Source organism: Ictidomys tridecemlineatus, chromosome Y, assembly GCF_052094955.1.
Source record: "Ictidomys tridecemlineatus isolate mIctTri1 chromosome Y, mIctTri1.hap1, whole genome shotgun sequence".
Classification (NCBI taxonomy): domain Eukaryota; kingdom Metazoa; phylum Chordata; class Mammalia; order Rodentia; family Sciuridae; genus Ictidomys; species Ictidomys tridecemlineatus.
In genome coordinates, this window is record NC_135494.1 from 2,325,052 (window position 1) to 2,352,023 (window position 26,972).

At 43.5% G+C, this 26,972-nt stretch overlaps 1 protein-coding gene across 1 annotated transcript in view; it reads left to right on the top strand.

The window, feature by feature from the left end:
* LOC144371977 (uncharacterized) overlaps window positions 1-16,110 on the top strand; it is a 69,419-nt gene extending 53,309 nt beyond the window's left edge. The window contains exons 2-4 of the mRNA XM_078035335.1: window positions 12,071-12,197; window positions 12,378-12,438; window positions 13,006-16,110. Coding sequence (XP_077891461.1) covers window positions 12,071-12,197; window positions 12,378-12,438; window positions 13,006-15,259 — 2,442 coding nt within the window. The 3' untranslated portion in view covers window positions 15,260-16,110. The remainder of the gene's footprint in view (window positions 1-12,070; window positions 12,198-12,377; window positions 12,439-13,005) is intronic.
* The last annotated feature ends 10,862 nt before the right edge of the window (window positions 16,111-26,972 follow it).

A 26,972-nucleotide genomic window follows, 5' to 3' on the forward strand; every position in this document is an offset into this window, starting at 1 on the left:
GCCAAAATTGAGTTGACCAAATGGGACAATGGGTTGGAACAGAATTTTTTTTTGTTGTTGGAGAGCATATTTCTTGATATTGTAAGTGCTGCTGAAATGAAGACTTCATGATTTGGAGGGAATGTAAGAAAAGCAAAGCAAGTGAAAACATTGTGACATGGGCTTCTGGAAAGGTACTTTCAGCTGATTCAATGGATAAAAATGAAATTGGACCACTGATCTCAATTTGATGTATTTTTACATGAGAAAAAAATATCTTTCTGTAAGGGTCTAGGGAAATGTCAGAGGGAGAGACCACCCAAGAGACTGACTCCATGCAATTGGCAAAAGGGGATATTTATTGGGGATCCATTCCAGCACTCTGTGGCTCTGTGCTTACTCAAGAAGGGAGAGCAGCCTAGAGCCCCCAGCAAAGGTGAAGCAGAGCTTAAGTACACTTTTTGGAGAGGGCGGTGGGCTTTGCATACATCAGAACAAATCATCATGAGGCGCGAGGAAATTGAACAACAACTCTGAGACGTGATTGGCACATTCATTGGCTGGAACAGGTTGGACGGAGGTGATTGGTCATTCCTAAGCAGGGTACACATTCAAACTGATTGGTTTGGGCCCTGTGACAAACTGCACAGGGCCCTAGGCTAAATGGCTAGTAGGGTGTGGTCTTAACTATCTCAGGAATCTGGGTGTAACAGAGGAACTCAATAATACCTAATCTTTTACATTTTAATTCAAGCCTTCCAGCTTAGAAACTTTACCCTTTCATTTCCATTATTGAAACAAATTCATGATGGTTAAGGCTGCTTCCATGTGAGGTTTTATTAATATAAACAGACTCTGTTTATATTATGTTTATATGCAGACTCTGTTTATTAATATAACCTTATAGATAGGTGTTAGAATGTTAGAAGACTGGAACACAGGTAATAAAGCAGATGCTGTGGTGGCTTTTTTGACACCCAAGAAAACATATCTGATTTATGTGTCATTCATTATCTCTCTTCTCTCTTTTTCCAAAATTTTAAATCAGAATAATTATGTCCATCTCATGGTAGGTGAGTCATTGACAGTCCTATAGAAAAAGAAAATGATAGATATTATTGTAGTATTATTTGGTTGTAAATAGTGTGTTTTTACTTGCTAATAACTAAGTTACTGAAGCATCATAATACATGAGGTTATCAATCTGATCTTTTTTCATGTTTATTTGAAATTATATTTAGAAATAATTTACTTTTCTCAATTTTTTTCTTTTACTAATTATCTAAATTCATACCAACATTAAATATCCATTGAGGCCCAGGTTTATTTATTCAGTGCCAAACGGGATGGACTATTATTAAGGAGGCAAGAAAGAAGTGGATTTTAAAGTCTAGTTATATTTCCATTGTTAAAGTCCACAACATACAGCCAGGTACAGTGGGGCACACCTGTGATCCTTCCTGCTGCAGGGGCTGAGACAGGAGTGTTGCAAATTTGAGGACAGCCTTCGCAACTTAGCTGGGCCTTCTGCAACCTGGTGAGACTGCATCTCAAAATAAAGTATAAAAATGACTGGGGATGTGGCTCAGTAGTATAATATCTCTTAATCTCAGGAGAAACAAACCAAAAAAAAAAAAAAAAAGAAAAAACCAAAAACTCCTAATTACCTTAAAGGTCACTGAGATCTAAAATATCCCACCAAATGTGTAGTGGAGGCCAGGAGAGATGGACAGCATGAGAAATCTATACTCAACATGCATGATGTTCACATGATTCCAGGAGGAACCCTAAGGTAAAGGATGATCTTTGGCTTATCATAACATGTTGCTTCATCCATTCTCTGGGTCAAATAATATTCAACACTGGTTTAGTAACTAACAAACACCCTATACCAATGCAATATTTTGAAAACTGTGGAGACTATCAGCTGGAGAGAAGGGGGTATTCCATACTATGAGTAATGATACATTTAATTGTCATCCTGATTGGATTAAGAGATACTGATGATTAATGAGATTCTGTGTGTGTGCATGAGGGTGTGTCTACAAATGATTGGCACGTGGGATAGTAAATAAATTCAAATCCCTACATCAAAATTTATGAGGCACCACTGTGGTTTTCAAGAGGGTTGTTATTTGGTCAGGGGGAGCCAGGATTTATGAGGCACCACAAAGGTGTTAGAGAGGATTGTTGTCTGGCCAGGGAAAGCCAGGCATAGGTGAGCACAAGCCCCAGGCAGGGATTCCCAGCAAGGCTAGAAATTTATAGTAAAACAAAAATTAACTTTTCATGATTTTATGATGAGATGGCTCCTAATATTAAGATTGAATTAGGCTGGGTTCATCAGAGATTTATACTCAAATCCATTACATTTATGCTCCCACCCACCTTCTTTGTAGGACAATAAAAAGGAGTATGGGGACATAGCTCAGGCCTAATGTGGCCCTGCCATGGATTCAATGCCCAGCACAGAGTGGAGAACAAAGCCCCTGCAGTTGAGTTCTCATCCCCCAACTGGTATGTGGCCACAATTCCACACTTTTGGGAATATGACTGTGCATATGTTAGCCCCCCGCCCAATGTCCATGGGTAATATTGGTAGGTGGAATGACTTTGGGTTACTGTGCAGGATGTGAAAGACTTAACCAAGTCCAAGCTAAGAGTAAAGAATACAATTGTATTTACTTTCCAGGAAGGGGTAGATACTGGAGCCAGAATGAGACAGGCAGTCAGTACAGACAGGAAAATGGAGTCAATTTTGAGTGAGTCTGGCAAGTTGCAGACTGTCCTCTGAGGAACAGAAATATTGGTTCCTTCAGAGCACTTGCTCCCCCCTCATCAAGAACCTGCCCTTGCTCCATTCTGTTGCTGAGATATCCTGTCTCAGGAGTTGGCCCTCCCTACAGAGAGCTACAAGGTTGTTAATGTGTCCTTGGCTGCTCCATCCTGCCCTTCCCCCTTCAGCCCCCCTGTTTGTCACCTTTGTGCCATCTCACCAAGCATGTCTGGGCCTAGGCACCAAGGCAGGAAGGAGAAAGATAAGGGGGAAAGTAATGGAGAAGAAAGGCAGACGAGGACTCACAAAATAAAGATTGAACACCTCCCTTCTGGGAATACCAGGATGGCTCCCTTCTTCCTCCTGGGGAGAAGTCCAGGTTCCTCATTTTTGAATAAAGCCTGCTTTGTGTGCTTGCCTGGGCTTGCTTCGCTAATGTTCAAGCTTCAATGTGTGAGGGGGCAGAACTCCTCGCCAGTAACCAGCGGTATCAACGCCACAGGCCATATGTGCCCCAAGTGGGCTTTCATATGCAGGCTTTATGGGCCGAGCTGAGCAGGGGTATTGTTTCTTTCTGGTTTAACTATCAGTTGAAACCCAGGAAGTGAGAGCCCTGGGTCAGCAGCTAGGGATTTGGTGCTTACCAGGCAGGAGCTGGTGGGCTTGTGGCTTTTCTTGAACATGTTGGTGCCTCTGAACCACTAACATGGACAGAACACAAGGGAGAGGATCCTACCTGAGAGATGAATTCAGGTCAGCCTGTGCATGAAAAACCAGCCTCTACCTCAGAGCAAAGTCTGTCCAAGGAGGGGGGTGGTGTGACCCTTGTCCTTAGAAATACCTACAGAGCACTCCTAGGCATATACTAACCCTCCCACCCTGCTGAGTTGTTTATCTGAAAATAACAGGAGAGATCTGCTGTGCTAGGTGTCCCTGACTTAGTCAGGCTAGGTGGGGACCCATAGCAACCTCCCAGCAGCCACCTATTAGCATGATACAGGGAAAATACCTGGGATGCCAGATGACCCTCCCAGTAGTTTATGGAGGTTGATGACATGTTGGGAAACCCCAGAGCTCAGCAGGAACACCCTTCTTGGCTTAAACCAATCAGTTCAAAGGAATCCCCCTCTTGTTCCAGCCACTCACCCCTACCCAATTGTTCCCACCAGTGAATGTGCTAATCATATTTTTGAGTTGTTTTATAATTTCCCTGCGGTGTGTGATGATTTGCTAAGAGATGCTATGATGCATGTGAAGGCCCTGCCTTCCCCAAAGAGTGCATAAAACTGCTGCATACCCTGGGTTTGGGGCCTCTCAGCGTCAGCAGTTGCTGTGTGCACAAGGAGGACTGAGGTAGCTCACAATAAATACCTCTTTGCTGCTTACATGGATCTTGGCCTCTTGTGGTCTTTTGGGGGCCCTGAATTGGAGCATAACATGCAATGGGGTGAAGTGTGTCAAGGGGGCACGTGACCATGAGCTCACAGACATTTTATGAGACCCACAGATGCCTGAAGCCACAGATGACAGCTAACCTACATACAGTGTGCCCTCTACACACATGCCTATGACTGACTACCCTTTCTATAAAACCTGAGAGTCCTAGACAGCCCTGAAGAGACAGCTAAGGACATGGTGCCCTGGTCTTCCTGGTGTAGCTTCACTGATCAAAGTTCCTTTCCTGCTTTTCATCATGACATTTTCTGTTTGGTTTGGGGGTAAACAGATGACCTGATGTGTGGGGTCACCAGAGTCAGGTCACTTCCTAGAACTGCCCTAATAGTGGAATGTAGAACTTGGACATTAAGCACAAAGCAGCCATTTTATTTCCAGTGCACATTGCTGCCTTAGAGGATTCACTCCACTTCCTTATTTTCCCCTGTTCTGCTGGGGACAGAGCACTGGGCCAAATCACCAACACCAATTGCTTACTTCCTTAGCTCAGGCTATCTCCTGAAATGATCAGGGGGCAGAAGGTGAGGAGAATTACAGAAATAATTGTCAACCTTTTTTTATTTTTAGATATCACACAAGTGTGATATATGTGACATCTTTAAATATTGTTTCAAAAATTTTGTGACTGTCTTGCTAAGTTGTCTGAGGTCACACCAAGTGATTCTATATATGGATATAGGTATCTTTTTCTTTGAGGTTCTGTGGTATATTCCCTGTGGGGATTGATCCCTGAGCTAGATCTCCAACCCTTTTATTTTATTTTCAGATAGGATTTCCCTGTTTGTGAAGCCAGGTTTAAAGAGAAGAGTCTATGTAGCTAGGTTAATGTGGTCCAATAGGAACCATAAAGAAAATGGAGTCTAATCTGAACCTGGGAAAACCAGAACAACACCTGAGAAATTGAAATATTAATTTTCCATTGTTGTAGGGACAAATGAGGCAAGGCACCAAACATAGCAGGAAACACTTTTACTTGCCTGCAGCCAGGTTCAGAGGGTGCAGCCTTTGCTGTAATCAATCAATCCCCTGAACCCCAAGTTCAGGTAGTTTCAGAGTTTTATACCCAGCATGTAAGGGGAGGGGCTCAGAAGTTCACACAAAAGCAGCTTTTTCTTTCACTGTTCTGGGCAAGTTAACTCTTCAAGGTCAGCACCTGAGAAGGGGAGAGCTTCTTCTCCCCTTTCTTTCCTCCCCCTGCCAGCTGTTACCATGGAGCCCAATTGCAACTTATATTAAAAATGTACACATCTCTGTGAAGCCCAGCTCAAGGCCAGAGACCTCCTTTGCACATTTCTTCAAAGTACTATACTGGATGGGTTTGTGATGACTAGTAAGGGGGTGTCCAGCACCTGGAGTGCTGGTATCTTCTCGGTCAGTGGCCAAGTAAACAGGGAGACATGAAAATAGGAAGTTTATCTACAATGGACTCTTTTGGTGACAGTCCTAAAATCAGCCATGGGGAAGAGGGCTTTTCTGTGGAGAAAGAGGGAGCCACTTCACCATGACCTTGGGCAGGTCCTAAATAAGTGTTAATGAAGTAGCTCCCAGTAAAACAGGGAGATGCTAATCCAACCACCCTAGGCTGTTCTTGCCCTGGTTTCTGTCCATGCCCCACCAGTCCACCAGTTTCCCACCCTTTGTCCTTCCACCTGCAACCCCCATCACATGCACAATAAAGAGAAATAAAGGACAGGAATGTGGGAGGACAAAAGATGACATTAGATGTAAAAGAGAGAAGACTTCTGTTTTCCAAGGATTTCTCCTTTCCAGTCCCCTTCTTCCTGGGGGTGGGGGTGAATCTTTTCTGCTCTTCCTTAATTAAGCCTTCCACTTTCCACTCTCCACGTGCTTCTCTGTGTTATACTTCAGCATTTGGGGAAGCAAGGACCCGTCACAGTAAACACGGGTAACACTGTAGATCCTGACCTGAACCTTGGGCTTTTCCTGCCTCAGCCTCCTCAAGTAACTTTTTTTAAAATTGTCTTTGTTTCTGTGGTGGGTTCACACCCAGGGAATCACCCATGCTGGGAAAGCAGTCTCCCAGAGCCATAGCTTAATCCCATCCTCACCAAGTTCCAAGCAAAGGCTTCTAACTGGGTTATTTTTCCAACCCAGCAAAGACACTCCACCTGAAAAGGACTGGGACCAAGGATCTGTCACTCTAGGGAGTTTTAGGAAGTGATTGGATAACATTAGCTGTCTGTCATAAGGCAGAGGTGTTCCTGGAGGAGGCCCATTAGTGTTTCTGGGGTGGAACTGTCCAATCAGATTCATGAACAGAGGGGAAGGGCGGGCTTTGGAAATCTCGCGGGCTTTTCCTCCTCACCAACTCCGCTCTTCCTTCCTGGGCCCCATGTGCTCTGCCCTGAAGGCCTAGGTGATTCTGAGCAGCCCGTGTCCCGGAGAGCTCTGGTGCTCAGGGGTTCCTCAAGAGAACTCCGGGTCCCCAAGGAAGATAAAAATGGTGGGTATGTGACGAGGGCTGAAGGTACGGGGTCAGCACCTGCCTTGGGGCCCCGCAAACCAGTGAGCTGCGGAGCCTGGCGGAGTCTCCTCTGGAGGTTGCCCTGGGTCTCTACCCTGGTCCTGGGGGTTGGGCTGGATGGTAGAAACTTGAAGTCACCTCCCTGGCGACTGACCCTAAGCCTCTATCTCCTGGTCCTCCCGGGTGAGCTGGGTGTTGGGTGCCTGAAATTGGTGCAGAGGGTGCGGCCTAGTCCTCCATGGTATTTGTCTCTGGGCTTCTGCTCCCTGGGCCTGAGGAGTGGGCTGGTCCCTGAGGTCAGCTCAGAGCATGAGGCCCAATTCTGGCTGGAAGGTGGCCCTGGGCTCCATTCTGTGGCTTCCATTGTTGAATGGGCTGCTCAGGTCCCTGGCTTCCCCTCCTCTCCCTGCTGGTGGCCCGCCCCCACTCTTCCAAATGTGTAGGAAGCAGGATGCAAATCCACTTTCCTTTTCCCTGTTCAGAGTCTGTGAAGGCTGCTGTAGGTCCTTCATTTGCAGTTGCCTGCTGCGTTCTAAAATGCCATCTTCCTCTCCACTTCTCATCACTCTCAAATATATTTTCTTCCTGTGTTTCAAATGACCACAGTCTATTCCTTTTCACTTTTCCTTTAGTGAAGTATTGCAAAGAATATTTTCTTTTTATATTGGGGATCAAAACTAGAGAAGGTTTATCAGTTAAATCCTCAGGAAACCCCCCCCCCAGTTTTTTAAAAAGAGATCATGTACCACTTGTTTTGGACACAGTCCTCCAGTTTATGATCATTCTGCCTCAACTTCCTGAGTCCCTGGGATTACAGGCAAGTGCCACTATCTCTGGCAAGCATAAGCTTTTTTTTTTTTTTTTAAGAAAGAGAGAGAGAATTTTAATATTTATTTATTTAATTTGGCAGACACAATATCTTTGTTTGTATGTGGTGCTGAGGATTGAACCCTGGCCGCACGCATGCCAGGCGAGCATGCTACCTCTTGAGCCACATCCATGGCCCATAATTTTTTTTTCTGTTTCTGAATATCATCCTTTAGGGGAAAGAATAGTAACTTGACACATCTTGTGTTCTGGTAAAATAGCTGCTTTAAATGAAATAAGGCAGTGCATTATTCATACTAGGGATATTGAATCTTTAGCTACATCCTCATCTCTTTTTTGTATGTTTGTTTGTTTTTGGTAGAAGATATTTTTTTCTTGACTTTTATTACTTTTACATGACAGTAAAATGCATTTTGACACACCATATGTAAATAGAGTGTAACTTCTTTTTTTTTCTGATTGTACCTAATGTCCATTCACATGGGTCATGTAGTCAAATACGATAATAATGTCTGATTTATTCTCTTGTCATTCATCTCCTGCCCTTTTAAAATTTATTTTCAGACAGGATCTGGCTATGTTGTCTAGGCTTGCCTGGAACTTCTGATCCTCCTGTCTCAGCATCTCAAGCTGTTGGAATTAAAGGCACTGGCAACCATACCTGAGGAAAATAGTTTATTTTGACCCAAATATTAATGACCATCCTCAGGAACATGGATTCACCTTATCCTGATTGATGTATGTGTCCCATTCTGGAAGAAATTACATCTTTTCTAATAACAGGGATTGAACCCAGAGGAACTCAATCACTGAACTGTATCAGCAACCCTTTTTATATTTTATTTTGAGTCATGATCTCACTACATTTTTTAGGGCTTCACTAAGTTGCTGAGACTGGCTTTGAATTTAGCAGTCCTCCTGACCCAATCTCTCAAGCTGCTGGGATTATAGTTGTGCCCCACTGTTCATGCCTGACAAGAAAATTTGAAAAGGAAGTTATGCATGAATACATTAACCAAGTGCATTGGTAGGATCATCAGATGGGTGGCTACAGTGAAAAAGGGGAAATTTCTTCTGTAGGTCCCTTATTACATTGTTAGCTTTGGAAGATGGTGGTTATATGTCTGGTAAGGTTAGTAATATATTCTGTGAAGTTCATTTGTTTAGAAAATTTTTTGACTAATACAGAAATTTAGGTAATTGGCTTTGAACGAGCTTTAGAGAGGCCAAGATAATTGTTGCCAATGATGCAGAACCCTGTCTTATAACTCATGGTGGTCTAGTTCCCCAAAGTCAGGTGGTCTGAAGGTTCTTTGATATAGAGCAAGTTCATGGAGAACTTCAGTTCACACCTGCCTAAATTCTGTTTTTTGTTGTTGTTTTTGATGTTGTTGTTGTTTTATATCTTCCTAGGGTGTAGACACCAAATCTGATTTTCTCAGCCAGGTTTTCTTTGGACACCTCAGAGAGTCCTATGTTCTCAGCCACTATCCATTCCTGGGGCTGCCACCATGTGCTCACAGGTGTCCTGTGCTCTGCATGGTAAAAGGAATTTCAGGCCCTGGGTCAGCTCCTCTTAGAGGACAGCCTAAGTTGTGAGGTACAGCATCTTGGTGGATCAGCTGAGGTCTTGGGGCTAAGGAATGTCCTGGAACAAGCCTCATCTAGACAACTAACTTCTTGGAACCTTGTTTTCCCCAAGCCCTGTTCCTGTTCTTTGGAGAAAGTTGGACAGTCAGCCTGTGGATGCTGGTGCTGAGGGGCCAGGTCAGCAGTGACTCCTGCCTTTTCAGTCTCTCACAGTGTGAAGGAGCGAAACCTCTCCCAGAGCATAAGGACCACCCACCCCAGTGCAGAGCTGTGCAAACCTGAAAAGCCTCATAGACTGGAATCATGGTCCAGGTCTCTTGGAGGGTGATCCTAGAGGCTTTCAGTGAGCAAGACCTGGAGGGAGCATGTTCCTGCTGTCAGGGACCTTCCCTGCCCCTTGAGCCTGACACATGTGTGCTCCCTCAGCACCAAAGCTTTCTGTGTATCACTTTGAAATGATGAGCTCACTTATCTGAGGCCCAGGTTTATTTATTCAGAGCCTTATGGGGTGGAGTATTATTAAGAGGCAAGAAAGAATTGGATTTTAAAGTCTAGTTATATTTTCATTGTCAAAATTTTCAACTTACAGCCAGGTACACTGGGGCACAACTGTGATTTTTCCTGCTCCAGGGACTAAGACATGAGTTTTGCAAATTTGAGGACAGCCTTAGCAACTTAGCTGGGCCTTCTGCAACCTGGTGAGACTGCGTCTCAAAATAAAATATAAAAATGACTGGGGATGTGGATCAGTAGTAAAATGTCTCTGGGTTTTATTTCGGGGGTAGAAAAAAAATGAACACACCTAATTACCTAATTTACCATTTGCTACCCCTGAATTTATGTAGAATGTTTGTAAGATTCAATTTTGTATTTTTAGTGATTTCAAATTGAACTGCAGTCCTAGATTCCAAATTCCCACATAAGATACAGAGAAACTCTGTCTTGCATTATTGCTGATGATTTTGAGTCCAATTCTACAAAAATAGTGGTGGATAAATTTATGAATGTGGTTTCATGAAAACTAGTATCTGTGCTTCACAAGGTGATGAATTGGACAAAGGATGACAGTTTTTCACTGTCCTTGTCTGGCCTTGGCAGGTTCGTGGGGTTTTTTTGGCATCAGGAATGGAGCCCAGAGGTGCTTAACCCCCACCCCTTTTAGATTCTTTGTTTTGGTACAGAGTCTTGCTACATTGCCTAGTGCCTCAGACTCCTGAACCTCTAAGATACAGGTGTGCACCATCACTCCCATCTTCAATGTAATTTTTTTAAAATTTATTTTTTAGTTTTCGGTTTATATAACATCTTTATTTTACTTTTATGTGGTACTGAGGCTCGAACCCAAGGCCCTGTGCATGCGAGGCGAGTGCGCTACTACTTGAGCTACATCCCCAGCCCCATTCACCACTGAGCACATACTCAGCCCTTCTTCTTATGTATGTATGTATATATATATGTATCGTTATAGATGGACAGAATACCTTTATTTTGTTTATTTTTCTGTGGTGCTGAGGATTATACCCAGTGCCTAGTGCCTCACACATACTACCACGTGCTCTGCCACTCAGTTACAGTCCCAGTCCCTCCTTTTTATTCTTAATGAAGATCAGTCTCACTAAATTTCTGAGTATCTTGCTAAGTTGCTGAGACTGGCCTCCAACTTGCCATTTCTCTGCCTTAACCTCCCTAGTGGCTGAACTTACAGGTGCAAACTACCACACCAGCAGTTGGAATGTCATTTTAAAAAAATATTTATTTTTTATTTGTAGTTGGACACAATACCTTTATTTTAGTTATTCATTTTTATGTGGTGCTGAGGATTGAACCCAGGGTCTTGCACGTGCGAGTCAAGTGCTCTACCACTGAGCCACAACCCCAGTCTCTGGAATGACTTTTGAAGATTTATCATCCAATTTATTTCAAGATGGAAATAGTATTGAAAATCAGTTTCTTTGCTTTTGTCCATAGTTTTGAAATTTCTACGTATGACTCATTGATTTATTCTTACATTATTATAAAAATGGTATTTGGCATATACTATTATTTCTTATGTATATATTTGTAAAACTTCATGGCTTGGTAGTTTATTTACTTCTTTATTAGTTAGACTTTGTTTTTCAGAGCAATTTTTGGCTTACATAGTTTTATTAGTCAGTGTTCTCTAGAGGAACAGCATCAAGAGGAAGTTTGATTATAAAAGGGGACTTATTAGATTGGCCTACTTGACCCAAAGCTGGATGTCCACAATGGCAATCTGCAACTGGAAAGTTTTCAGAGTAGTTGCTGCAGAGTCCAAGAGGCTGAAGCATCAGAACAAGAGGGATCAATGGTGCTGCCCTAGTCCAGACCAAAGGTTCTGGAAACTCCCTGGAGAATCACTGGCAGAGTCCGCTTTGGGAGAGGGAACAAGGCAGAGTCTGATACCCTCAGACCATTCCAGTAGCAAACAAGAACCTATTGGAGAAGAAAGGAGCTTGCTCTGCTGCTGCTTCCTTCTTCTTTCAACTTTTGTTCCACCTAAGACACAGTCCTATTGGCTGGTGCTGCCTACCTTAAAAAGGTTTGCCTGTTTGGCTCACTATCCCATGTGCCAATCATTTGTAGACACACCCTCATGGACACAGGCAGAATCTCATTAATCATCTGTATCTTTTAATCCAATCAGGGTGACAATTAAATGTGTCATTACTCATAGTATGGAATACCCCTTCTCTCCAGCCAATAGTCTCCACTGTTTTGAAAATATTGCATTGGTGTAGGGTGTTTGTGAGTTACTAAACCAGTATTGCACATTTGATGAAGGGAATGGATGAAGCAACATTTTATGATAAGCCAAAGTTCATCCTTTACCTTAGGGTTCCTCCTGGAATCATGTGAACACCATGCATGTTGAGTATAGATTTCTCATGCTGTCAATCTCTCCTGGCCTCCACTATACATTTGGTGGGATATTTTAGATCTCAGTGACCTTGGAGGACGTGGCTGTGAACTTCACCCAGGAGGAGTGGGCTTTCCTGGATCCTTCCCAGAAGAACCTTTACAGAGATGTGATGTTGGAAGTCCTCAGTAACCTGGCTTCTCTAGGTAATAATGATGTTTTCAAACTGAATCAAATAGACAAATCATGTTTATTTTGGTCATTTATGTAGAAGGTGAAAAGGGAATCAGTTGGTGAATTATTGCAGCATAAATAGCATGTATCATTTGGCAAAGCATTGTTAGCTCCTAAGTATTCATAAAGATTGTTCTTTTCTCTCATTTTAGGAAACAAGTGGGAAGACAAGAACACTGAAGTTCAGATTGAAAACTCTGGGAGCAATGTAAGGTAACTGTCCTCACAAGAAGAGTCCATGACAGGGTCTGAGAACGGTCATGTAATATTTAAAGGAAACCAACGAAAGAAGTATGCATAATTTGAGAAGTATTTATTCTTATAGTGCTTTTCACCTGAAGTATATACTTAGCTGTAACAGATGTTCTGTCTTTTCAAAGTATTTGACATACAAAAAGTATATGAAATCGCATATGTGAATATCACTATTTGGATAATAGCCATAGAGAAGCTGTGTTGAAAAGGATTGTTTGCTTTCAATCTCCTTATTTTTAAGCAAGTTGAACAAGTCAGAAAACCTAGCCTTTACCTGATGTTGGTAGTAATGTAAAGATTTATCAATACATAGAAAATTGTGAATGAATCAAGCATTGATTATGTGCTGGTCACTTCTTCTTCCTTAAAGAAGTCATATGGTAAACTCAAAGGCACAAAATAGTGTGGGAAAACCTTCAAATCGATTCCAATTCTTAATTGAACAAAGAAAAACTTTAATAGAGTAAATCCATGTGACTTCATTATGTGTGCAAAAGACTTCATATGACCTTCATTCCTTCATAGGCAGATCACATCATACTCTGGACACAAATACTACAAGCATGGGGAATGTGAAGAGAAGCCATGTGAATTGAAACAATATAGGAAATCTCTGGTTTCTCCCAAAAATGTTCACACACAAATGTTAATACAAACTGGAGATGGACCTTTAAAATGTACAGTACGTGGGAAAGTCATCCGTCATTCCAGTGACATTCAAAGGCATAAAGATACTCATACTGGGTGGCAACCCTACGAATATCAACAATGTAGTGAAGCCTCATCTTCTCCCACGGGTGTTCCACGACACATGAGAAAACACAGTGAACGTAAACGTTTTCAATGTGAGGTATGTGGGAAAGCCTTTTGTTTCTCCTCTTTATTAAGAAGACATGAAAGAACTCATGCTGGAGAGAAAGTGTATGAATGTAAAGGAGGTGGTCCGACCTGTATTTCACACACAAGTCTTCAAAGGCACAGGATCACACACATGGGGAATGAAGGTTTCAAATGTAAGGTATGTGGGAAAGACTTTGCTTATCCCAGTTTACTTAGAATACATCAGAGAATGCACACTGGAGAGAAGCCCTATGAATGTAAGCAGTGTGGAAAAGCCTTTTCTACATCCAGTTACCTTCAGATTCATGAAAGAATGCACACTGGAGAGAAGCCCTATGCATGTAAGCAGTGTGGCAAAGCCTTCACTCACTCCTCTAACCTTCACACACATGAAAAAACTCATACTGGAGAGAAGCCCTATGCATGTAAGCAGTGTGGCAAAGCCTTTTCTAAATTCAGTTCTCTTCAGATTCATGGAAGAGTGCATACTGGAGAAAAGCCCTATGAATGTAAGCAGTGTGGAAAAGCCTTTGCTACATTCAGTTACCTTCAGTCACATGAAAAAACTCATACTGGGGAGAAGCCTTATAAATGTGAGCAGTGTGGAAAAGCCTTTTCTACATCTAGTAACCTTCAAATTCATGGAAGAAGACATACTAGAGAGAAATGCTCTGAATGTCAACAATGTGGAAAAGTCTTCACTACTGCCTCTGGCCTTCAGATACATGAACGAACTCATACTGGAGAGAAGCCCTATGAATGTAAGCAGTGTGGGAAAGCCTTCACTCAGTCCTCTAGCCTTCACTTACATGAGACAACTCATACTGGAGCGAAGCCCTATGATTGTAAGCGGTGTGGCAAAGCCTTTGCTACGTCCACTTACCTTCAGATTCATGAAAGAATGCACACAGGAGAGAAGCCATATGAATGTAAGCAGTGTGGCAAAGCCTTTGCTACATCCAGTCACCTTCACTCACATGAAAAAACTCATACTGGACAGAAGCCTTATGAATGTAAGCAGTGTGGCAAAGCCTTTTCTAGATCCAGTTACCTTCAGATTCATGGAAGAATGCACACTGGAGAGAAGCCCTATGCATGTAAGCAGTGTGGCAAAGCCTTCACTCAGTCCACTAACCTTCACACACATGAAAAAACTCATACTGGAGAGAAGCCCTATGCATGTAAGCAGTGTGGCAAAGCCTTTTCTAAATTCAGTTCTCTTCAGATTCATGGAAGAATGCATACTGGAGAAAAGCCCTATGAATGTAAGCAGTGTGGAAAATCCTTTGCTACATTCAGTTACCTTCAGTCACATGAAAAAACTCATACTGGGGAGAAGCCTTATAAATGTGAGCAGTGTGGAAAAGCCTTTTCTACATCTAGTAACCTTCAAATTCATGGAAGAAGACATACTAGAGAGAAATGCTCTGAATGTCAACAATGTGGAAAAGTCTTCACTACTGCCTCTGGCCTTCAGATACATGAACGAACTCATACTGGAGAGAAGCCCTATGCATGTAAGCAGTGTGGGAAAGCCTTCACTCAGTCCTCTAGCCTTCACTTACATGAGACAACTCATACTGGAGCGAAGCCCTATGATTGTAAGCAGTGTGGCAAAGCCTTTGCTACGTCCACTTACCTTCAGATTCATGGAAGAATGCACACTGGAGAGAAGCCATATGAATGTAAGCAGTGTGGCAAAGCCTTTGCTACATCCAGTCACCTTCACTCACATGAAAAAACTCATACTGGACAGAAGCCTTATGAATGTAAGCAGTGTGGCAAAGCCTTTTCTAGATCCAGTTACCTTCAGATTCATGGAAGAATGCACACTGGAGAGAAGCCCTATGAATGTAAGGAGTGTGGCAAAGCCTTTGCTACATCCCCTACGCTTCACACACATGAAAGAATCCATACCAGAGAAAAGCGCTATGAATAACAACAATGTTTAAAAGCTTTTGCTACATCCTGTCTGCTTCACACACGTGAAAGAACAGATACTGCAGAGAAATCATATTCATGAAAACAATTGGTAAACTTTTCTGTTATTACTGTTTTACTCATATACATGTAGGAAGTTACTGGAGAAAAATCCTTTGAATGTAAAACCTGGTAAATCAATATTTCATGTCATTCTCAAAGACAAGGAAGTACTCACACTGCTGAAAATGTGTGTGTGTGTGTGTGTGTGTGTGTGAGAGAGAGAGAGAGAGAGAGAGAGAGATTGGGGATTTATTCTGGTTGTGCTCTACCACTTAGCTACATTCCAGTTACTTTTTATTTTGAGACAGGGACTTGCTGCATTTTTTAGGGTCTTCCTAAGGTGCTGAGGCTAGCCTCCAACACTGATCCTTCAGAATTAGCCTCTCAAGTCTCAGGAATTAAAGGCATACACCACCACTTCCAACTGAGTAACTCTTTAAATGTATAAAATTATCACAAACCATTCCATTTTCCCTATTGCCTTCAAAGCCATTTCATTCACATTGAAAAACAAACCCTCTGAATGTAAGCAGTGTGGCAACACCTTTGCTACATCCCATCAGCTTCATAAACATGGAAGAATACATACCAGAGAAAAGCCCTGGAATACATACCAGAATACATACTAGAGAAAAGCTACATCCTATCAGCTTCCCCTCCAGTCCTGTTTTTCTTCTCATATATGAAAACACACAGAGAAGCCCTGTGAGCTTGAGAAATGTGAGAAATCTTGTTTTCTCAATCTTTTACTAAGGTCTCAGAAGATTCTTTTGGAATAAAAAGAATAAATCCTATGCAAAAAGGAAATATGAGTTGTTGAGCTGTTCTAGTTTTGTTCAGTTGTATGAAAGGACTCATACTGTAGAAAATGCTGAGGATAAGCCATGTGAGGCAGTATTCAGCTTTCAGAGTTTTCTTCAAAGACAAAGATTTCACATCTGAGAAGATCCTTTTTCTCTCTTTCAAAATTGTAGTAAGACTTTCAACTTTCCAGGTTCCTTAGAACAGCATTTAAGAAACCACACTGGAGAAAAGCCCTGTATGTAGACATGTGGTGGGACCTTTGCTTTTTTCAGATCCATTTGAACTTGTTCAGACTTGAGGATATTTTTATTTTATTTATTTTTTTTGAGAAAAATCTGTAGGTGTGTGAAAATGTTTGTGCCTTCATTTCTTTGTTTATCTATTCAGAGGTACCAAAAATGCACCCTGTGTTGGAGAGGTGCATTGCATCAGCATCAAGATTTTAGAACAACATGTTTTTCTTCTCAGTTAAATCTCTCTTATTTTTAGATTCCATTTTCCTGTATTGTAAATCTTTTGTGTCCATTGTTTCATTACATATTCTGCATGTTAGTTTAGGCCTCTCCACTCCAAAATACAGACTGGTGAAATGTCTCTTCTGAACTTCTTTCCTCTCTGTCTTTGTTCACATTTCACCCAGGAGTGCTCCACCACTGAGTTTCCCCACAGTCCTTTTAATTGTTGTTTTTTGAGATGGAGTGAGACTGGCAGCTGGGAACATAGGGATGTTTCTGTGTGACCTGAAGCTGGCCTCTTTCTTTTCCTTGATTACTTATTGAGCTGTTGATGACTCTGGGACCCCACTCTTGTCACCTGTGCTTGTTCTAAGTCTCATGTATTGTGCTGTATGTAAGCACATTAAAGAGCATTATAGCATAATGTCATTTGTGTATAATACTTGGAGAGGCACTTTATCAAAATATGTTTTGCCCTATGCTTGAGTTGCTTTCTCTTTTCTTTCCCCAATTCAGGGGACCCAATCCTGCCTTGTGCATGCTAGGCAGGCATTCTTGCACCAAGCACTCCCATAGCTCAGGTGATGAGTTTTCTGGTGCTGTGTGTGTGGACTCCACTGATGACCACATCAGCAGATGCAGCTCTGCAGGTGTTTTCTTCCACAATTGCAGATGGTCTCTTCTTTCTTAAAGGTCTTTTATACCCGTGAATTTTTTTAAAAAAACTACATCCAACTTAGCTTTTCTCCCTATGAATAATACTTAGGTGGAATATACTAGAAAACTCATGCTTGATTTCTCTCTGTGTTTAGAGTAGCTCAGTAGCCCTGGGGAAATTGTGTGATGGTTTAAGGTTAAGAAAACCTACTTAATACACTCTGCATGAACAAAGGCTTGGTAAGGAGTGTCCCAGTCTGATGTGCTAATATAGTGGTACTCCTTTCTCCACCAAGGAATATTAACTTAGCTTCTGGAGAGACCTTCACCATAATTTTCTTTCAACAAAATGTCAGGAGCAGATTTTGCAAAGATCTCAATGTGGGTTCTAATACAGACTTCTGCTTTTGTGGTAGTGCTTGGAAGACCTCTGACTAATCTTACAATTGGTATACAAAGCACTTTCTGTGAACTAAAAAAAAATTCTTCACGTATACACCTACAGAAAATATAAACCTCTATCCCTGTCTCACTGGGTGTAAATGAAGATCAATGAAATTACAAGCAGTGAACCAAAAAACTTGAGGTTATACACCTCAGAACCCTGCAGCTAATAAATCTAATCCTGGAACATCTTTGGGTGTCTATCCTCATGTGCCCTACATCATTGATGCAGCTACAGCCTCCCATCAGGTGACATTCTGCAGTACATGCTGTGGAGAGGGCTGTTTCTGCTCAGGTAAAGGATTAAAGTGAGGTTACAGAACAACGCCAAAGCTGTAGAGACACATTTTCTATCATGTCCAACTACAGCATAAAATAGTTATGAAAATTAAATGTTTCCCTGGCTCATGAGAATGAGAGGATCTGGGAAAGGGCTGTCAGGCATGAGGGATGGGGACATGTGCTCAGTTCATAACCTTCCTTTGATCCCAGAAAGAGGCTCCCAGTTTTTCTATCTTATCAGAGCTGGAGGGACTCATTGGAGCTACTTAGGCCCCAGATTCACTTCTGAGGAAGAGGGTGAACCTGACCTTGTGTGAGGAGCTTCTTCCACTTACAGGGCTTTGACCTGCAGGCCAGGAGACTGCAAGGGAGGCTGGGTGTTCAAGGGGCATTCTCAGAACCATGGGCCAGTCTCCTCACCCCCATGCCTCATTGTGCTCCAGCTGTCATCATTCAACAGTGACCACGTGTCCCTGTCATGTGGAAAAAGGTCCCAAGCATCACCAACATGCCAGTGGAAGAGGCCACAAATTATTTAACTTGGGAAACCAGGAGGCCGGAGACTGAAGTCATCCAAGCCCAAGGTAGGAGACAACCCTGGGCAGAGCATAGATTTGGTGTCCTCAGCCAGAGCAGCATATCAACACATGTGTGGCCACCTCCTCCTCTGACCCCCTTCACTGGAAGAAAACCAAGCCTCTGGTGAGACACACCCATCACCTGGAGCAGGGATGGAGCCTGGCCCCCTGTCCATGGGTATGACTCCTGGAACCCACGTGTAGCCTGAGCTTGCCCCAGAAAAAGGCAGAACTTTCACACCCAGTATCTTTAATTTTCACTTTAAAACCAAAACAGGGGGCTGAGAGGATTCATCGGGGTGCTTTTGTGGCCAGGCATCTAGTATGGATGGGCTGGCAGTGAGGTGGGCAGCAGAGTCTCAGTCCTCTCCCCCCACTCCAAATCCCCCTCCAGGGAAACCCTTGTGACTCCGCTGTTGTGTGGCCCTTGCTGCCGGAGGACAGCCCCACCTCAACCCCAAGCCCTCTGTGGCTGTCCTGACCATGTCCCTCAGTGCTGTTTGACACATCTTTGGGTCTCATGTTTCTACTCGATTCTTTCAAATGCCCAAAGCTCAAGGCTGTATGCACCCAAGTAGCCAGAACTGAAATCGGGGGCAGCATTTGGTCCACTTCTCACCATATTTCTTGTTCTGGGTCCCAAGGGCTGATGAAACATGGGGATGAGGGACTGAGGCAGGCCTGGGATTGTCACTGTCCTGGAAATGACTGCTGTAGAGGTCTGTGCAGAACCTCAGATCACATCAGCAACCCACCTGGCCTGGGACCTAATCCCCACTTTAAGATCTGCCCTGGGCAGGAGCAGCCTCCAGAACTCAGCCTTCACATGGGAGCAAAATGGCATGTCTGTCATTGTGTCATTGCTTCACTGCCTATTGTCCTCGTGGCACATGACTCTTCTGTTAGACATGAGGTCCCCTTTCAATGCTAAAGTCAGCTTGAATTTTCAGCTGACCCTGAAATGGTTCATATTGGTAAGAACATGAAAGGAGCTGACAGGTTGCCTTTGTGTCCCAGGGAGGCCACAAGGTTGGATCACATAACATTGTGTGGACTCTACAGGCTTTTGTGTCTCCTGGAATGTGCTTTGGGTTTCTGCAATAGCAAACCCAAACAAACCCAGAATAACCAAATTATAAACTTTAATTGACATCAAACTAAGGACTTTCCATCTCTTTAATGAAATATTTTGCTTTGTGCCAGGGGTGGTGGTGATGCCTCAATCCCAGCCTCTAGGGAGGCTGAGGCAGGAGGATCAAGAGTGTACAGCCAGCCCCAGCAAAGTCAATATGCTAAGCTACTCAGAGAGACCCCGGCTCTAAATAATATACAAAATGAGGCTGGGGATGTGGCTCATTGATTGAGTGCACCTGGTTCAATCCCTGGCACCCCTATCTCCCTCCCCCCCCCAAAGACAACTGTTTCTTCTGATTGCCAGAATCCTGGTCTCTGGACAGTAGTCACTGTGCTGCTCCTTTGCTAGAAAACCATTTTTTTCCCCTGTAAACTCACAGCTGTGTCCTTATTATTGGATTGGCATTGAGAAAGAGGATGGAGCATTCAGGAACACCTTAACATCATGTGTCGGGCTGTGGATGTGGCTCAAGCGGTAGCGTGCGGCCCGGGTTCGATCCTCGGCACCACATACAAACAAAGATGTTGTGTCCGCCGAAAACTGAAAAATAAATATTAAAATTCTCTCTCTCTCTTAAAAAAAATAAACATCATATGTCCATGTCTCACAGCTGTTCTGGCTCAATTAATTGTGGCTTTGAAACATTTTGCCTGATTTTGGAAAGATATTACAGGAGAGCTGACTCATGGTGTCTGTTTTCATGGTGTAGGACTCACATCCTCTTATTTTCAAACTCTTTATCCATTGATATCCCAGCAGTGACCCCTGCACATAGCATAGAACTGGACCGTGTTTTCATTCTGTCTGCTGATCTCTACCTTAGGAGAGGATTGTTCAGTCAATTGCCACATAATGTCACTGTTGGTGTAATTCGATTGATGTCTGCCCTTTTACACTCTTCTCTTTTCTTTTGTCTTTTTCCCCTCTATTCCTCTTTGGGATGTTATTGTTTTTAAACTGACCATTAAACCTAGGGTTGCTGTAACACTGAGCTACATGCCCTGCCCCTTTTAAGTTGTATTTTGAGAGAGAGTGAGGCTACATTTCAGAGGTTGGGCTAGAATTTTTCACCCTCATGGCATGGTTTGCACCACTATCCCAGGATACTGCTCAAGTTTTGTCGTTGTTATTGTTGTTTTCTAAGAAAGAATTTATTGAATGATTTTTTTTCAGTTTTTTAATGTATTGGCTTAAAGATGTCTCATCATGTGTAAAAAATATGCTCCCTTGGCCAAAACCAAAGACGGCCTTGTTAGAGACCTGGTGTAAGGGTCTGGTGAAGCGTTGGAGAAAGAGACCACCAAGAGAACACTCATGCAATTGGCAGAAGGGGATTTATTGATTCAGCATGCTGGGGCTCCATGCCCACTCTGGAAGAGGGAAAGACCCAGAGCTTAGGGCAAGGGTTGAGCAGTGTTTAGGTACACTTTTTGGGGAGGGCGGGGACTTTATACACATCATAGTCTCCTTTAACCAATCACCATACACCCGCGGGAAAATCAAACAATAATTCTTAGACTTGATTAGTACATTTATTGGCGGGAACAGGCTGGGCGGGGGTGATTGGTCACTCCTAAGTGGGGTATACATTCAAACTGATTGGTTTTGGGCCTTGAATGCCTACGTGCTGGGCTACACAGGGTCCTAAGTTATTAAACAACCAGAGGATCTGAGGAATACTTACTGGGCAGTTCGGGTATTGCCCTAACAGCTACAGGAATTTAACCCAGGCTTTGTAGTTTAGAAGCAGGTTTACAATGCCTGGTCCTTTACATTTTAACTCAGGCTTTGCAGCTTAGAAACTTTAGCCTTTCACTGGCACTGTTAAACCACAACACAAGAAAAAGAACAGACTCCAATTTTGAATCAAACTTAATCAAAATTTTATTTATGTACCCAGGAGCTGGCCATGTCTGTCTGTCCTCAAACCCCAGGCTAAAGATACTCCAGCTCTCTCAGAACAATTTGTTTTAAATCAAACAACAACTCTTTTTTTAGAGAGAGGGAGAGAGAGACAGAGAGAATTTTTAATATTTATTTTTCATTTTCGGAAGACACAACATTTTTGTTTCTATGTGGTGCTGAGCATCTTACCCGTGCCTCAGGCATGCCAGGCGAGCAAGCTACTGTGTGAGCCACATCCCCAGCCCTCCGAACACATTTTTATAACACAAAAGTTTGCAAAGAGGGGTGTCTTGAGAACTTACAGATACCAGGATTTGGACAAGCATAATACAAAGGCACGTAGAAGGTTAATGAACTACATGGCTTAACATTTCAAGGTAGGGAATAAATTCAGATCCCAACATTAGAATGTATGAGGTACCACTGAGGTTTCAGAGAGGGTTGTTATCTGGTCAGGGGGAGCCAAGTATGGGTGACTTCAAGGCATGGGCAAGCATTCCAAGCAAGTTGAAAGATTGCAGTAATTTATACTAAAACAAAAATTAGTTTTCATGAGTTTTGGATGCGATGGATCCCAATCTTAAGAAGGAATTAGGCTGGTTTTCAGAGTTATATTCTCAAATCCACTATATTTATGTGTAAAGGTAAAATTTCTAAGCTGATTCTAAGCTGCAAAAGTTTGAGTTAAAGTGTAAAAGACTGGGCTAAAAAAAGTAAAGACTAGGTATTGTTACAATTCCTCTGCTACCCCCGGAACCTGTAATCTCTGTAGCTGTTAGGACAATACCTGAACTGCCCAGTAAATATCTCCATTGATTCCCTGGTTGTTAAATAGCTAAGGGCTCCAGGTAACATGTAATGTAAGCTCCAAAACCAATCAGTTTAAATGTGTACCCTGCTTAGGAATGACTAATCACCCCTGCCCAGATTGTTCCCGCCAATGTATGTACTAATCCTGACTCAGGGTTGTTGTTCAATTTTCCCGCGCCTCATGATGATTTGTTCTGATATATGCAAAGCCCCCCCCCCTCTCCAAAAAGTGTACTTAAGCTCCACTTGAACTCTGCTCTGGGCTCTGGGCTGCTCTCCCATCTTGAGTGAGCACGGATCCCCAGCGCGCTGGAATGGATCCCCAATAAATATCCCCTTTTGCCAATTGCATGGAGCCAGTCTCTTGTGTGGTCTCTTTCTCAGATGCTCCACCAGACCCTTACATATGCTCCCACCCACTTCTTTGTACCACAATAAAAAAAGGGCTGGGGATGGAGATCAGGGATTCTGTACCCCTGCCATGGATTTAATGCCCAGCATGGGAGGAGGAGAACCTAGAGTTGAGTTCTCAGCCCTAGACAGGTATGTGGCCACTATTCCACACTTGAGGGAATATGACTGTTAATGTATAAGCCCCGCTCCCCATGGTCATTGGGAATGTTGGTAGGTAGACTGAATTTGGGCCATTGCACAAGATGTGAAAGGCTTCACCAATTCAAACTAAGAGTAAAAATAAGGTTGTACTCACTTTCTGGGAAGGGGCAGATACTGAAGCCAGAAATAGGCAGTCAGTACAGACAGGTAAATGGAGTCAGGTCTGATCTAGGAGGCCAATGTTGAGAGAGTCTGGCAAGTTGCAGACTGTCCCCTGAGGGATAGAAATGTTAATCCCTTCAGAGCCCTTGCTCCACCCTCATCAAGGACCTGCCCTAGCTCCTTCCTGTTGCTAAGGTAGCCTCTCCCAGGAATTGCCCCTCCCTACAGGCAGCTTTTAGGGTGTAAATGTGTCCTTGACTGCTGCACCCTGCCCTTCCCCCTTCAGCCTCCCATGTTTGTCACCTTTGTGCCATCTCACCAAGCATTCCTGGGCCTAGTCACCAAGGCAGGAAGGACAAGGATAAAGGGAAAGGCATGGAGATCACAGGAAGCCTAGGACTCATAGAAAGGCTGAACACCTTGCTTCTGGGAATACCAGGATACCAGCTATGGTCCCCCTCTCCCTCCTGGGGAGAAGTCTATGTTACTTCTTTTAAAATAAACCCTGCTTTGTGTGCTTGCCTGGGCTTGCTTCTCTAATGTTCAAACTTCAACATGTGAGAGGGCAGAACTCCTCCCCCATAACCAGCGGTATCAACCCCACAGGCCATATGTGCCCCAAGTGGGGTTTCATATGCAGGCTTTATGGGCTGAACTGAGCAGGGTTATTATTTCTTTCTGGTTTAACTATCAGTTGAAACCCAGGAAGCTGAGAGCCCTGGGTCAGCAGCTAGGGATATGGTGCTTACCAGGCAGGAGCAGGTGGGCTCGAGGCTTTTCTTGAAAATGTTGGTGGCTCTGAACCAGTGACATGGAAGGAACGCAAGGGAGGGTGTTGGGGTGCAGCGGAGCGACGGAGGGGAGAAACCACACAAGAGACTCACTTCATGCAATCGCAGGGGGGAAGTTTATTGAGGATCCTGTTCCAGCGCGCTGGGACTCTGTGCTCACTCAAGAAGGGAGAGCAGCCCAGAGCCCAGAGCGGAGGTCAGGTGGAGCTTAAGTACACTTTTTGGAGAGGGTGGGGGGCTTTGCATACATCAGAACAAATCATCATGAGGCGCGGGAAAATTGAACAACAACCCTGAGTCAGGATTAGTGCATACATTGGCGGGAACAATTTAGGCAGAGATGATTGGTCATTTCTAAGTGGGGTACACATTTAAACTGATTGGTTCTGGGGCCTAGATGCGTACGTGTCATGCTACCCAGAGCCCTTAGCTATTAATCAACCAGGGAATCAATGGAGACATTTACTAGGCAGTTCCCTCATTGTTCTAACAACTTTACAGGGATTACAAGTTCCGGGGATAGCAGAGGAATTGTAACAATAGACTTGTATGATTGTAACAATTGTCTTTTACTTTTTAACCTAATCCCTGCACTTTGGAAACTTTAGGATGCCTGGTCTTTTACATTTTAACTCAGGCTCTGCGGCTTAGAATCAGCTTGGAAATTTTACCTTTACAAGGGGACCCTTCCTGAGATCAATTCAGGTCAGCCTGGGCAATGGGGTTATTTTGCTGGAGCTGGACCACGGCAGGGTGAAGTGTGTCAAGGGGTCAGGTGACCATGAGCTCACAAACATTTTATGACACACACAGATGCCTGAAGCCACAGAAGACACCAAACCTACATACACTGTGCCCTGTACACACATGCCTATGACTGATTGCCCTTTTTATAAAACCTGAGAGTCCTAGACAGCTCTGAAAAGAGGGCTAAGGACATGGTGCCCTTGTCTTCCTGGTGTAGCTTCACTGATCAAAGTTCCTTTCCTGCTATTCATCACGACCTTTTCTATTTGCATTTGGGGTAAACAGACGACCTGATGTGTGGGGTCACCAGAGTCAGATGGCTTCCAACAACTCCCTAATAGTGGAATGTAGAACATGGACATTCAGCACAAGGTGCTGATTTTATTTCAACCCCGCATTTCTGCCTTAGGGAATTGCCTCCCACACCTCCTTCTTCTCTATCCTGCTAGGGAAGAGAACACTGAGCCAAATCAACAACACGGACTGTTTTTTTTTCCTAGCTCTATCTAATTCCTCAAAAGATAAGTTGTCCGGAGGTGATGAGAATTACTAAAATAATTGTCAAACTCTATTTATTTTCATATATCAAATATGTACAGGCTGGGGATGTGGCTCAAGCAGTAGCGCGCTTGCCTTGCATACATGCGGCCCGGGTTTGATCCTCAGCACCACATACCAACAAAGATGTTGTGTCCACCGAGAACTAAAAAAATAAATATTAAAAATTCTCTCTCTCTCCCTCCTCTCTCACTCTCTCTTTAAAAAAAATGTATGATACATATGATATTTTTAAATATTGTTTCAAAAATTTTGAGTGTGTGAGGCTGAAGATGTGGCTCAAGTGGTAGCTCCTTGCCTGGCATGTGTGCGGCCCAGGTTCGATCCTCAGCACCACATACCAACAAAGATGTTGTGTCCGCGGAGAACTAAAAAATAAATATTAAAAAAAAATTCTCTCTCACTCTCTTTCCTCTCTCACTCTTTCTTAAAAAAAAAAAATTTTGAGTGTGTCTCTTGCTAAGTTGCCTGAGGTCACACCAGCTGATACTATATATGTATATAGGTATCTTTTTCTTTGAGGTTCTGTTGAATACTCCCTGTGGGGCTCGACCTCTGAGCTAGATCATGAACCCTTTTAATTTATTTTAAGGTAGGCTCTCCCTGTTTGTGAAGCCAGATTGAAATATTGTAGTGTGTGTAGCTAGGTAAGTGGGGTCTAATATCAGGCCCAATAAAAAAATGCAATCTGATCTGATCCTGGGAAACCAAAAAAACACCTGAGAAGTGAAGTGTTCATGTTGTCATGGCCTTGGGCAAGTCCTAAATAAGGGTTAATGAAGTAGCTCCCAGTAAAACAGGGAGATGCTAATCAAACCACCCAGGGCTGTTCCTGCCCAGGTTTCTCCTCCCTGCCCCACCAGTCCACTGGTCTCCCACCCTTTGTCCTTCCCACCCATATCCCTACCATGTGCCCTATAAAGGGAAACAAAGGGCAGGAATGTTGGAGGACAAAAGAAGACCTTAGGTTTAAGAGGGAGAAGACCTCCCCCTTCCAGCGATTCTGCCTTTTGTGTCCCCTTCTTCCTGGGGTGGGGGAGTCTTTTGTGCTTTCTCTTATTAAAGCCTTGCACTTTCCACTCTCCACCTGCTTCTCTGGTGTTATACTGCAGGATTAGGGAAAGCAAGGACTCTTATGGTAAACAGCATTAACATTTGTGGATTTTCACCTGACCTTGGGCTCCTCCTGCCTTAGACTCCTTAAGTAACTAATTTTTGTATTTTTTTAAAATTGTTGTTTGCTTCTGTGGTGAGGTTAAAACCCAAGGCATCACCCGTGCTGGGAAAGCACTCTCCCTCAGCCAGAGCTCAATCCCAGATGTTACCATTTGTACCAAGTTCAAGCAAAGGCTTTCCACCTGGATTAGTTTCTAGCCCAGGTAAGAAGCTCCACCTGAAAAGGGCTGGGGTCAAGGATCTGCCACTCTAGGCAATTTTGGTTAGTGATTGGTTAACCTTAGCTGTCAATCACAATGCAGAGGCCTGAGTGGAGGCGCCCCATTAGAGATGCTGGGGTAGAACTGTCCAATCAGATCCAGACCAGAGGGGAAGGGCGGGCTTTGGAAATCTCGCGGGCTTTTCTTCCTCATCAACTCTGCCCCTCCCTTTCTGGGCCCCACGAGCTCTGCCAACAGGCCTAGGGGATTCTGAGCAGCCTGTGCTTCCCTCTATCTCTGGTGCCTTGAGGTCCTCGAGAAAACACCATGTTCTCTAGAAAGACAAAAATGGTGAGTATGTGAGGAGGGTTGAAGGGACATGGTCAGCACCTGCCTTGGCGCCCCCGCAA